Genomic DNA, 13,040 nt, shown 5'->3' with positions numbered 1-13,040 from the left:
AAGATAATTACTAACTTATGACACATCTACCCAGTGTGTTCCTTGACCATTGAGATAAATATGAAGATTGTGTAGCAATATAGAAAATACTTATACTGAATTATAATGCAACATGATTACCCTTCTTTACTTTTTCTTTTTTTATACCACTTATCACTTTGTAAAATAAAAAATAAATCTAACTATTTATCACGTGTATTGTGTATTGATGCCCTACTCCTGTTAGAAAGTTAGTTCTGTTAGGGGAAAAAAAACTTTGGTTTTTTTGTTTGTTGGTGTATCTTAAGTGAACAGTTCCTGAAACATAGTAGGTGCTCAGTAAATATTGTTAGTATGAATTAAGTGATGTGAACAAAGCAAAATACAACACCCACTTTACAAGGTTGTTGTAAGAATTAAATGAGTTGGGATCACTAGCACATGGTAAATATTTTGTGTACTTAGTAAAGGTCAATTTTGCCTAAGTAGGAGAGAACAGGTGGAAAAGGAAAAGTTGAAAATCCACTGGACTGTGGTATCTATTTCCATAGAAGGGTCCACCCCAAAAATGAAGATAGAAAAATCACCATCATAATCCCAAAGAATCAATGTGTTGTGATGAGCAGAAGCTTGGATGTGTAGTTGGCCCTGCCACTTACTAGCTCTGTGCCCTTGGTCAAATTACCTAACCTCTCTGGGTAGTATTTTCCTAATCTATTAAATGGGAATAACAGTAATACCTGTCTCACTGGGTTGTATAAATACTGCCCAGCACAGGGCTTGGCACATACTGGATGCTCAGTAATGCTGGTTACTTTAGCATTAGCCTATCTTTCTTTCCTCCAGGGAGTACAAGCCAGGCCTGGAGCTGTCCGAAGTGCTGAACACAGCCTCCCTCCCTCCCTCAGTTCCTTTGTCCTTCATTCTCCCCTTCCTTTCTCTGCTTGGCTCCCCAGAGCCCTAGGGCTTGAATAGATCAAATTTTCCAAGTGGCTTCTTCATGCCCCTGAGGGGTACAGGGAGGAAATGAGCCATATATGAGGCACTCCTTGGGCAAGAGGGCTGGGAAGCTGACAGGCAGCTGGCGCTGGAGTGTTAACCATGGGGGCTGTGGTGGGAATGGGGGCTCCCCAGGCCAGAACCTACTTGAAGAGCTTGACATCTGAGACCCTGGTGCAGCAACCTTAGGATCCTCAAAGAGACAGTGAGTCAGCCCCAATGGCACAGCATAGCACAGCATGGCAGGTGGGTCCTCAGGGAGCTGCCCTGAAGGAAGGCAAGAAAGGCCAGGTTGGGGGGGGTGTCAGCAGGGTGACCCTTGGCTATAGGAGCTGAAGGGGCCCTGGCTCTAACAGGAATCCTCTGCCCTCCTTCCTTGGGTTCCTACTATCTTTTTAATTTTGTTCATTTGTCTTTTAATGCAGCCAAAGGCATCTTTATCTTTTTGGGTTTGGATACTATGAGTTGATTAATTCCATGGGCTTGGCTCTATGAGCCAAGCAATATGTGCCTAATCATTGGCATCCATCTCCTAGAGTCTAAAAATACAAATGGTTTTCCCCAGAAGGGTGTTGAATTAACCCATTGTGCTGGGGGTGGGAGCACTGGCAGCTCACACACTCCTGGGGGAAGGGCTGACACATGGGACGTGGCCAGCTTCAGAGACAAAAACAAATCATTTCCTGATTTTTACTGACAACTAGAGCACTAGAGCTGAAGGATCTTTGGGTACCTACATCTAAACTAAGCCCTCCCTGTACAGATGGGAAAACCAAGGCACAGAAAGGGGTGTGGGCTCTGTTCCACAAGTCGGGAGCAGAGCTGGAGCTAAAAGTAGCTCCACGCCTGAGTTCTCTGAGTCCCTGCATGCCATCAGCTGCAGGATTCCTGGGACGCTCAGTGTGGCCAGCGGGACCATGGGGCCAGGGCAGCTTGCTGCTGCTTTGTGAGACTGAAGGAAATCCATATGCCTTCTGTGCCTCAGTTTCTCCATCTTTACACAGAGGGGTTGGTTTAGATGTTTAGCTCTTCAAGGACCCTTCAGCTGTGATGTTCTAGGTGTTTGATAAAATGGGGATTATTGTCTTTGGTTGGGAAGTAGGAAGCCAAGCTCCAATTCCAACTCAGCTCTAACTTTTGGCGAGAGCTCGGACATCACATGGCTGTTCCGCCAGAGTCAGTTTCCTCCTCTGAAGAAGAGGGTAAAAGGTCTCTTCTTGGGGGCCTCGGAGAGGACAAGGCAAAGTCATGGATCACAGGTGCTTTAGAAAGTACAAATTAGGGGGGAGGTGGTTGTCATTCGTATCAGGCGAGTAGGCTTATGTTTCCAACCGGAAACAATTAGCTCTCCGGGAGCCCAGAACAAGCCCAGCTGCTCCAGAGGGGATCATCCCGAGGGATGGGGATGCTAGGAGACCACTTGGCGCATCATGACAGAGGAGGAGGGAGGGCCCAGGGCGCTCCTCGGAGGCTGGCAGGAGAGCAGCCCTCCCCAAGTCCCTGAGCCCGGAGCGGGGAGAAGGGTGGCATCGCAGGGTTGGCCAGCACTGCTGACTGGCTACTCTCCCAGATAGGGCGGCTGAGCCCTCAAGGGGGGTGGGGGCAGGGCTGCGGCTGAAACTCAGGCCTCCACCTCCCTGTCCAGCTCTTTCTACACCACAGTAGCCTGGCCGCTCCCCAAAGATCCCAAGATGGTGATGACTGTGGTGGTGACAGTGCTGGTGATGATGCTAACTCTCCCGAGTAAGTACCCTCTTACTCCCATTCAGCAAGTACTACTTACTACTTACTTACCTCCCTACCATAAAGATAGCCCCAGTGTAGATACTCTATGCATTTTAGTTTTTGCCACAATATCTGCCAGATAACTACTGTCATCTCCACTTTACAGGCGAGAAAATAGAGGCCAGAGACGTTAAGCATCTCATCCAGGGTTAGGGACAAGTGAGTGATAAAATCAGGATTTATTCCGCTCTGTGATTCCAAGGACCTTCTTACCCCTCTGCACTGAACATAATTTCTTTTTTTTTAAGATTTATTTATTTGAGAGAGAAAGAGAGAGAGAGCGCGAGTGGGAGGGGCAGAGGGAGAGGGAGAGAGACTCTCAAGCAGGCTCTGTGCTCACACGGGGCTCGATCTCACAACCCTGAGATCACGACCTGAGCCGAAACCCAGAGTTGGACGTTTAACCGACTGCACCACCCAGGCGCCCCTGAACATAATTTCTAAGGACTTCCTCTGCACAGACCATTGCTGTTGGCATTGAGAAGGCATCCCTTTACTCTCCTGACCTACACTTCCAAGCGTAGGCTGCTTCCAGCTTGCCTCCCCTGGGAAGCCCTCCCTAAGCTCACAGCACCTCCTTATGGTCCTGCTTACTGCCTGCACTTGTGGTCAGCTCTTCTCTTGGCTGGAACCTACCTCCCTACCGGCCTGGCAGTTTCTTAAGGGTGAGATTGGATTTTATCCATATGGGGCACCCAGAGTGGAAGGCTGCTCGCTGCACTAAGGGGGTGGGAGGACTTGGCCGAGGGCTGTGCCTGGGGAATGGGCCATGACCAGGCTGTAGGCAGAGGCCAAGCAGAAGTGGCAGGGTTGCAAGGTGGACATCAAAGTCCTGGGACAGTGGGATGGAGTGGGGGGTGCTCTAGTCCAAATGTCCTTGTCAAGGAGGTCCTGTGTGGGGTGGAAGATGAGTTAGAGAGACTTGTTCTCATCCTGGCTCTCTGCCAACTCCATTCAGTCTCCCTTAGTTTCCTCATCTGTACCGTGGAGATAGAATGACCTTTGTCTGAACAAGGCTGAGCGGATTAGAGAGAGGACTGTGCACGTGTATTGTAAATCCACTTGCTACAAACATGCTTGCGCTATGGGCCCTGGAGTCCAGCAGAGTCAAGTGCTGGAGGATGGTGCTGGGCTTGAGGGGATGGGCAGAGGAGTCTCAGAGGGGCACCAGGAGAACTGGCCCAACTGGGATGAGTGCAGGAAACAAATAATAGGTTGAGAAAAGCAGGATTTATGGAACACCTAAGTACCAGGGACTGCACTAAGTGCTTCATGTCATGCCCACTTAATGGTCACAGTCCCTGCATAAAGTAAGCTTTGTTTCCCACATTTCTATAGAAGAGGGAAGTGAGGGTCAGAACCTCAGAGATGGGTCTAGGGCAACAAGGCGGGGAAGCAGTGAGACAGGGCTGGATAGCTCTGACTCTGGAGCCCACAATGAGTGACTGAGCTTCAGCCCAGGATCGTGCATGGGCATCACCAGGCTGTGAGTCGGCCTTGGGGAGGATGTTAGGACCCTTAAAGGGGGGGGAGTCTTCAGACATGATGGGTCCAGATCCCTCATTTTATCCATGAGGAGGCTGAGGTTCAGGGGAGCGGTGCCCTCTGCTGCAAAATCACGCAGGGAGTAATGGCAGAAAGGGTTAGAGCGCAAATCTTATTCTTGTCTCCCTTTCCCAGGACTTACAGGGGGGCTTGTACCCTGAAGGTTGGTGCTGGGTGCTGCCACACGAGAAGATGTGCCTGCCCTCCCAGGGCCCATGGGGGGCCACTGTCAGTCATCCGAGGACAGCCTTTTTCCCTCCTCTTCTCTCTGTGGTGCTTTGGGGTGCCCTCCTGTGGGTTGGCTCCTTCCCTGATCTGGCCCTGGGGGCAGGGACCTTCACCTTAGGGGTGCTGGGTCCCTGGGACTGTGACCCCATCTTTGCCCAGGCCCTCCCCAGTGTGGCTGCCCAACTGGCTGTGGACCAAGCCAACCAGGACTCCTCACTGGTGCTGGGTTCAAGGCTGGTTTCCGTGGTCCTCTCCACAGGCTGTGACACCCCTCATGCCCTGGCCACGTTCCTGGCCCACAAGAATACCACAGCTGCTTTTGTGGGCCCTGTCAATCCTGGTTACTGCCAAGCAGCAGTGCTGCTGGCTCAAGGCTGGGGCAAGACCCTCTTCTCTTGGGCATGTGGAGCTCCAGAAGGAGGAGGTGAGCTAGTGCCCACCTTGCCTTCGGCTGCCCACGTGCTGCTGTCTATCATGAGACACTTTGGCTGGGCACACGTGGCCATCGTGTCCTCCCACCAGGACATCTGGGTGGCCACAGCCCGGCAGGTGGCCATGACTCTCAGGACACATGGGCTGCCTGTGGGGCTGGTGACCTCTCTAGGACCTGGAGAGCAAGGGGCCACGGAGGTCCTGGAGCAGCTCTGCAGCGTGGACGGCCTGAAAAGTAAGTGTACCTGGGTGCCTTCCTCCTGTGGGCACAGGACTTAATATGGCCGTGAAGACACTGGCCTGAGCCCTTGACCACAGCCTTGCAGTTAATCTCGCAGCAGCCTGTGAGCTAGTCCTGTTGAGCTCTGCACTTTGCAGCTCAGAGAAGGTACGTAACTGGCAAGCAGTGCAGTCGGATTTTGAGCTCTGATTCAAGCGTTGGTTGTGGAGTGGGAGCCAAAAGCTTCCTTGCTTCCCGCCTGGCACACTGAAGGAAATGAGAGCGAAGCAGTACTTGAGCCCAGGAAGGCAGCTAGAGTCAGAATCACTTTTTTTTTTTTAAGAGTTTATTTTTAAGTGATCTCTACACCCAACGTGGGGCTTGAACTTACAGCCCGGAGATCGAGGGGCATGCTCTCCGACTGAGCCAGCCACTTCTTGCCTTTATCAGGCCCCTGCTGTGCTGAGTGCTGGGTCACGTGGGAGAACAGGACCTACACGGGGCGGGTCTCCGGGGGCAATGATGTGATGGAGAGAGGAATATACGCAGGTGGTTATGACAGAGAGGTCAAGGCCATCCGAGGGAACAGAGGCTTGGAGAATCTGAGAGGTTTAGGGCTGGGCCCTGGGGGTCTGAGGCTTCTTGGCGGAGGTGGCAAGTGCCTGTCTTTCAGGAAGTAGTCAGCTAGGGAGAGGCACGGTGGGGAGCCTGTAGGGCAGGGGCGGCGCCTGGAGAACAGAAGGGACCTTAAAGTTAATCTAGCCTGGGGTTATTTCAAACTGTGGCTTGTGGCCCATCGGGGTCAAGAAACTAGCGAATTGAGACTAGCAGTACAAAAAAAGAAAGAATGGGCTAGAAAGAGAGAAGAACAGAACTGAGTGGAAGAGAGAAAGTAGAATGGGACAAAGGTGGCAAGTATGAGAATGCGTGGCGGGCAGCAGGGGAAAGTGTGCTCGTCTGAGACTCCTGACGGCCGCCACCGCGCCCTCCACCTGAGGAAACTGCAGCCGGAGCCTGAGGAGGGCGGGTGGGCAGCCCCTGGGCTCGTGCGGCCGAGAGTGCATGCCAGGTGGACAGCGAGACCTGGCCCAGGGGTGCCCGCTGCCCGTTAGGAACAGGACGTCCCTTCTCTGAGCCCCGGCTTTCCCGTGGGTGAAATGGGGATAATGACAGCCACCTCACAGGGTCATGAGCAGCAACTGCTTGTGGCTGAGCGCTTTGTAAACACCTCATTCAGCCAAGAGCCACTGAGCCCTGCCTTGGGCCCGAGTCTGGCTGGGCTCTGGGGAGGAGGTGGGGAGAGGGTGCCCAGGCCCCAGCCGTGAGGAGCTCCGGTCTGGCGGGAGCTGCTTCGCTTGGGGGTGGGGAGGGCCTCCCAGAGGAGGTGACACCAGGCAGGCCTGAGAAGGAGAAGCTGATTGCAGGCGGCAATGGGGAGGAAGGCACTCCAGACAGAGGGAGGAGCTAGTGCAAGGGAATGGAGTAACATGTCCACGGGACTGGGACAACGGACAGCTCAGTTCTGTGTGGTCGGAGCTTGGCGGCAAGGGGTAGGGAACACCTCATCAGACTCCTTCTCCACCCCTGTTGCAGAGTATTGAGTTCCAACCAAATTGCCGGCTTTCAGGAGCCAGGAGGCTGAGTGGTTCAGGGCATATTCTTTGGGGTCAGATTGCCAGAGTCACACTCCTGGCCCCAACTCTTACCAGCAGTGTGACCTCAGGCAACTCACTAAACCTCTCTGGGCTCTAGTGTCCTCACTAGACATGGTGACATGAGGCTAATAACCCCCCCCCCCCCCCCCCCCGCCGCCTTGTCCCAGTCCACGCTTCCTCCCAGGTTGTGGTTATCAGCTTTCCCCGTGGCCAACTGCAGAACAGCGCCCCCAACTTATCAAACAAAGGGTTCTTTTGATTAGAAGCCAGAGCCAACAGTGCAGAAGAGATGGGGCAAAGGAAGCCCTGGTTCTCTTTCTTCCCAGTCCTGGTGAGTGAGTCTCTGAAGGTCGTCCCCTCTACGCCGGCACAGAGAGCAGGAGGCCTGTGGCCCATGGCCTACACAGCATGGCCACCCAGGGGCTCAGCAGAGCCCAGGGCTCCAGGCTCTGACTTCCACATGACCAGGGGGCCTCAGGCGCCAGCAAGGAGACCCCCCAGCCTTCCTGGGTGGCTCTGTTTTCCTGGATTTGCTAGAGAAAGGGATTGCAGCAGGAACCTGAGTGGAGACCCTTTGTTGGCTGAGGTTGTGGCCCTGGTCAGGGACCCAGGTGGAGAAGAGGAAAGATACAGGGGACCCCTACCTTGGATAGATGTGTGAGACCCTTGCCTTGGGCAGGGGCTCTCTTCTGTCCTGGGGGCCTGGGGATGAAATTGGCTGCCTTATCACCAAGGGCCTATCTCTCGCGAGAAGGCAGAGGAATGAGTTCACGGTAGGGGAGCTGACCTGAGAGTTAGGAGCACCTCTCCCGGGCCACAGATCCTGGGCATCAGGGAAGGCCAGCAGAGGCAAGCCTGACACTTCTCCCCCCCCACCCCCCAGTTGTGGTGCTTTGCATGCACTCGGCGCTCCTGGGGGGCCCGGAGCAGACCGCCCTGCTGAGCCAAGCGTGGGCCCAGGGCCTGGCAGACGGGAGGCTGGTCTTCCTGCCCTATGATACCATGCTCTTCGCCTTGCCCTACCGCAACCACTCCTACCTGGCTCTCCGCGACAGTGGACCCCTGCAGGAGGTCTACGACGCCGTGCTCACCATCAGCCTGGAGTCCGGCCCTTTGGACAAGGCCTCTGAAGCCGCCAGGGCCAGTGGAGAGGTGGCCGCCCAGCTGGAGCCGGAGCAGGTGGGTCCGTCCGGGCCCTGTGAGGCAGGCAGGTTACGTGCGCCCCCCCACATACTCTAGGCCTTCCTGGCCTTGGCCAGCTACCCACCCGGCCGGCCAGCCCCAGCTCCACTGTGGGCACATGACCTGTCCCTTATCGGACAAAGTGTCCCTGCCTAGTCCCTAGGTCTCTCCATCTCTAGTTCTCTCTCCCTCTCTCTCTCATGTCTGTGTGTGTGCACGTGCTTGCTTGTGTGTGGGTGCCTATTGATCGCTCTTGGCCCGCTTCGTCAATTCTCCCTCTCTTGTGACTTTTTGCTTCTATTTTTCTATCTCCAGCTCAGCGCTTGCAATTTTCATTTCTGGCCCAGCTGCTCTTTCTCTCACAAACATTCTCCCTCTGCATCTGCCGAGCAAATTGTGCAGAGCAGCAGGAGAGATGCTGGGGTGTGGGAGAATGGGAAGGTTTTCTGGAGTCACTGCTGTGAATCTGAGGGGGGCCAGCGGGGCGGGGGTGCGGCTGCAGGCTCAGCCGCTTGAGTCCCCCTTGGGATGTCTGTTTCTTGGTGACAAGAAGGCGACCGTGTCTGGAGGTGATGACAGGGATGCAGATGCTGATGGAAGGTTTTATAACGAGGCATTCATCTGGCAAATGTGCATTGGGTCTCTCTGCTGTGCCATTGGGCCAGGCCTCAGGGACACAGCAATGGATGAGACAGACCTGGCCGTCAGGGAGCTTCCATTAGGGTGAGACAGATAATATCCAAGCAACCATATAACCAAATTCAAATCATGATAATGTCGCCGAGAAAATGAAATAGGATAAAGTGACAGAGAGTGGCCGGGATGGAGAAATGGGCAACAGGAGTTAGGACAGGCAGGGGGGCCCACTGCGAAGAGGTGGCTCTTGAGCTGAGTCCTGAATGGGAAGGAGGCAGCCAGGGTGCAGATCTGGGTGAGGAGCGACCAGGCAGGGGCAGCGTTAGGTGTAAGGCCTGGAGGCAGAGTGAGCTTTGGAGGCTAGAGGAACAGGCAGAGGGCGTAGAGAGGCTGGACTGTCATGAAACGTGGCAATAGGGGTCTGAGATGAGCTTTGGGCCAGGCCATGTGAGGCATTTTATGCCAGGGTAAGGAGTTTCAACTTATACGTGAAATGGGAAATGATCAGCAGGTTTTAAGTAAGGAATAATTTGAGTCATTTTTTTTAAAGATTTATTTTAGAGACACAGAGAGAGAGAGAATGAGTGGAGGGGCAGAGGGAGAGGGAGAGAGAATCTGAAGCAGACTCCGTGCTGAGCGCACAGCCCAACCCTGGGCTCGATCCCATGACCCTGAGATCATGACCGGAGCTGAAACCAAGAGTTGGCCACCTAACGCCTGCACTACTCAGGCACCCCTTGATTTATGTTTTTTTAAAAAATCGCTTTGGGGCACCTGGGTGGCTCAGTCGTTAAGCGTCTGCCTTTGGCTCGGGTCATGATCTCAGGGTCCTGGGATCGAGCCTCGCATCGGGCTCCCTGCTCCGCGGGAAGCCTGCTTCTCCCTCTCCCACTCCCCCTGCTTGTGTTCCCTCTCTCGCTGTGTCTCTGTCAAATAAATAAAATCGCTTTGGTTGCCTGAGTGGCCTGAAAAGACCCGATGAAGCAAGGAGGCTTTAGGAGGCTCCTGTGTGGGCCGGGTAAGCAGTGAGGGGGCCTGGACCCAGGTGGCAGGAGCAGAGGGGGTGAGGAGTCAATTGGGTTGTTAATAAGTTCTGAAATAAAACCAAAAAGATTCAATGATGAATGGGAAGAGAGAAAGAGAGGAGTCGGGAATCAAACCTGGACTTGAGACACCAGGTGGTAGTTCCATTTCCCAAAGTGCGGGAGGAGTGGGGTTTGGGCAACAGAACTAGACAGAAACCTTGAAGAACAGGAGTTCCGTTTCAGACATATCAGGCAGGTTTGAGGTGCCTGTGAAGCATCGGAGTTGGGGGTGGCCACGGAGACTGTGACACCACTGAGTGGGGACTGAGGTCACGGTGGGACCATAGAGAGGGCTGCGTTGAGGGCAGGGTGGGGGTGATAATCCACATGATTGCGGCTGGCAGGGCTCAGAGATGTCTGGGAGTCGGTGCCATGGGGTTAAGGGGTTGAGGGACCTTCTCTTCCACAGGTGTCCCCGCTCTTTGGGACCATCTATGATGCTGTTGTCCTGCTGGCCCATGCCCTGAACCGCTCTCAAAGCCATGGTGCTGGGCTCTCAGGGGCCCACTTGGGGGACCATACAGGGGCTCTGAACGTGGCTGGCTTTAGCCAGAGGATCCGGACGGATGAGAAGGGCAGGAGGCTGGCTCAGTATGTGATTTTGGACACAGATGGTCGGGGAAGCCAGCTGGTCCCCACCCACATTCTGGACACAGGCACGTGGCGAGTGCAGCCCCTGGACAGGGCCATACACTTTCCAGGAGGGGCCCCTCCGGCACGTGACTCCAGCTGCTGGTTTGACCCCAATATGCTGTGCATAAAAGGTAATTCATCATCCATCCATCCATCCATCCATCCATCCATCCATCCATCTAGCTGTCCATCCATCTAATGCATTTTCCTCTTCCTGGAGTGCTCCCCACCTTGCCTGTCAGGCGTGGGACCCCTCTTCCGTGCTCCCCACAGCACCTGGGTGAATTGCTTTATGTTCATAGGGTGTGTGTCCCACGCTGGGGAGGACCAGTGTCACCTGTTCCCTAGACTAGCAGGTAGCTCACGAAGCTAACTTCCCCCAATTGTTTCTTTGCCCCTCGTCTTCCACAAATGCTGCTGGAGGACCTCCCACATGTCAGGCACTGTGCACAGCCCCAGGGATATAGGAGTGAATGAAATGATGTCCCTGCCCTCATAGAGCTGATGTACTTGAAGACCAGCCCCAGGGTCTGCTTTCCAGGGGCCTCTCTCTGGTGGCAGAGACAGGGACAGCTGAAAACAACACAACACAGTGCGATCAGAGCGATGAATGGGGAAGCCAGGGGCTGACGGAGCCCACAGGAGATCCTCCTCCACCAGCCCTGGCTCACAGACTTCACTGTCTAGCAGGTTTCAATTCATTCACTCAACACATCAGTCAGCAAACATTTATTGAGCATCCGCTGTGTCCTAAGCTCGAGCTGAGAATTGAGGATGCAATGGCAGATAAGACTCCTGCTCACAGCCAGCGCCCATGATGAAGCTCACCAGCTAACGGGGGACAGGGTAGGGCAGGTGCTCTGGGACAGGGCTCTGAGATGGGACACCAAGAGGTGGTGGGAGCTTGAGTAGCAGTCCCGGCCACAAGATGTGTCTTCTCTCAGGGATCCGAAAATGGCAACTCACACTCTAGCCCAGGATTGTCATGATTATCTCCAGTACAACTGATCAGACATTATGGATTGAGAGACCAGACAGCAGGGGCTTTGGGGCAAATGTGCCCAATGCTGCTGCTGACTAGCTGTGTGACCTTGGGCAAGTTGCATACCCTCTCTGGGTGTCCATCTCTCATGTATAAATAGGAACAAAGACCTAGCACCCTCAACGGCTTGTCCTTGTACGAGGGGCAAGGCAGAGCCCAGGAGCAGGGCTTGTACTTTGAGGAGATGGGAAGGGGCTGTGTGGTCACAGGTTCTCAGTGAAAACCACTCCCCCAGGGGGCACTTAGGAACCCCAGGACTGGCTGGACTTGTCCTGTCCACGGCTGGCTTCCCTGCCCCCTGAGTCTCAGGGGTCTTGCTGGCAAGAGGATGTGCCACGTTCTTTGTTTTCTCTGATTATCTCTGTCTTGAAATGTTAACCTTAGAGATTCATTCATTCACCTCTCCTTTCAGCCTCCGCCATATTCCTTGACTCCCTTTGGGAGCAAGATTCCTTGAAATGGTGTCCATGCTAAGGGGATTAAATGTCACTTCCTCTCTTCTCTTGCACCCTCTCCACGGACCCACCACTCTCGTAACAGGAGCAGCCATATCGAGGCCCCTGTGGCCTCCATGGGGCTGAGGCCCAGTGCTAGCAGTCAGTCTGTGCCTTGCTCAGCCAGGGAGCGGTCAGCTCCACTCCCTCCTCCCTGCCGCCCCGTCGCTCTCCAGCCTCCCCTCTCCTTCTCTGGCACCTTTCTGTTCTCCTGCAGTGCTGACCTGTTACCACCAACTCCTGTGGCCTCGGGGCTTTGAGCCTTTCTGTGTTCTCTCTGCACTCACTCCCTTGGCGTCTCATCCATTCTTGTGGCCCCCAGATTGACGTCTCCAGCCTGTTGGCTCCCACACTCTGCCTCTGCCCCACCTGCTACTGGACATGTCCAGTAAGATGCTACCTGCAGGTCTGGTGGGCATCTCAGACTTGATGTTGTCTGCCCCTGAACTCCTGGTCTGCCCCCCAGCCTGCTTCCCATCATCTTCCCCATTGCAGGTAATGGCCCCCCAACCTCCCAGAGGCGCAGGAACCCTCTGTCTCCTCACACCCCACATCTGGTCGGTCAGCACACCCTGAGGGCTCCATTTTTAGAATTTGCGCAGAAGCAGAGCTGTTCCCATTACTCACTGCACCCTCCCCGAGCCAGGCCCTCATCATCTCTCGCTGGATTGCTACCCTGCTTCTCCCTTGTCCTTGCACAACCTGGCAGGTTGGAGGATCCTTTGGAACCGTGATCAGATCGGGCACGCCCCCAGCAGAACCGGCAGAGCCGTGGCCTCACCCGGAGTCACGCCAGAGTCCTGGCCTCGGACTTCACAGCACCCTGGCCCCTCAGCTCCGTGGCCCGTCTTCCTCCCGCTCTGCCCTGCCCTCCCTCGATCACACCTGGCCGATCCTGCTTTAGAACCTTGACACTCGCTGCCCTCTAGGCCCGGAATGCTTTTCTGCGCAGGCTGTATGCTTGCTCCCTCGTCGCCTCCAGACTAAGCCTCAGAGCTTAGCCCCTCGGAGCCTGGGAGAGTGTTAGGATGGCGCGGTGGTGAGGAGCCCAGAGGCCAGAGCAAAACTGCTTGGGTTTGAACCCAGTCTCTGGCACTCAGACCGTTACTTCTCTCTTTCCTCTTC

At 54.7% G+C, this 13,040-nt stretch overlaps 1 protein-coding gene across 1 annotated transcript in view; it reads left to right on the top strand.

Moving 5' to 3' along the window:
• Positions 1-2,669: 2,669 nt before the first annotated feature.
• The window catches only part of LOC118529855 (guanylate cyclase D-like), a 39,649-nt gene continuing 29,278 nt past the window's right edge, over positions 2,670-13,040 (top strand). Inside the window, exons 1-4 of the mRNA XM_036082858.2 lie at positions 2,670-2,721; positions 4,472-5,203; positions 7,727-8,022; positions 10,156-10,510. Of these exons, the coding sequence (XP_035938751.2) occupies positions 2,670-2,721; positions 4,472-5,203; positions 7,727-8,022; positions 10,156-10,510 (1,435 nt within the window). The remainder of the gene's footprint in view (positions 2,722-4,471; positions 5,204-7,726; positions 8,023-10,155; positions 10,511-13,040) is intronic.

Source organism: Halichoerus grypus, chromosome 11 (assembly GCF_964656455.1).
Source record: "Halichoerus grypus chromosome 11, mHalGry1.hap1.1, whole genome shotgun sequence".
Classification (NCBI taxonomy): Eukaryota; Metazoa; Chordata; class Mammalia; order Carnivora; family Phocidae; genus Halichoerus; species Halichoerus grypus.
This window is presented reverse-complemented; position numbering and strand designations above follow the sequence as displayed.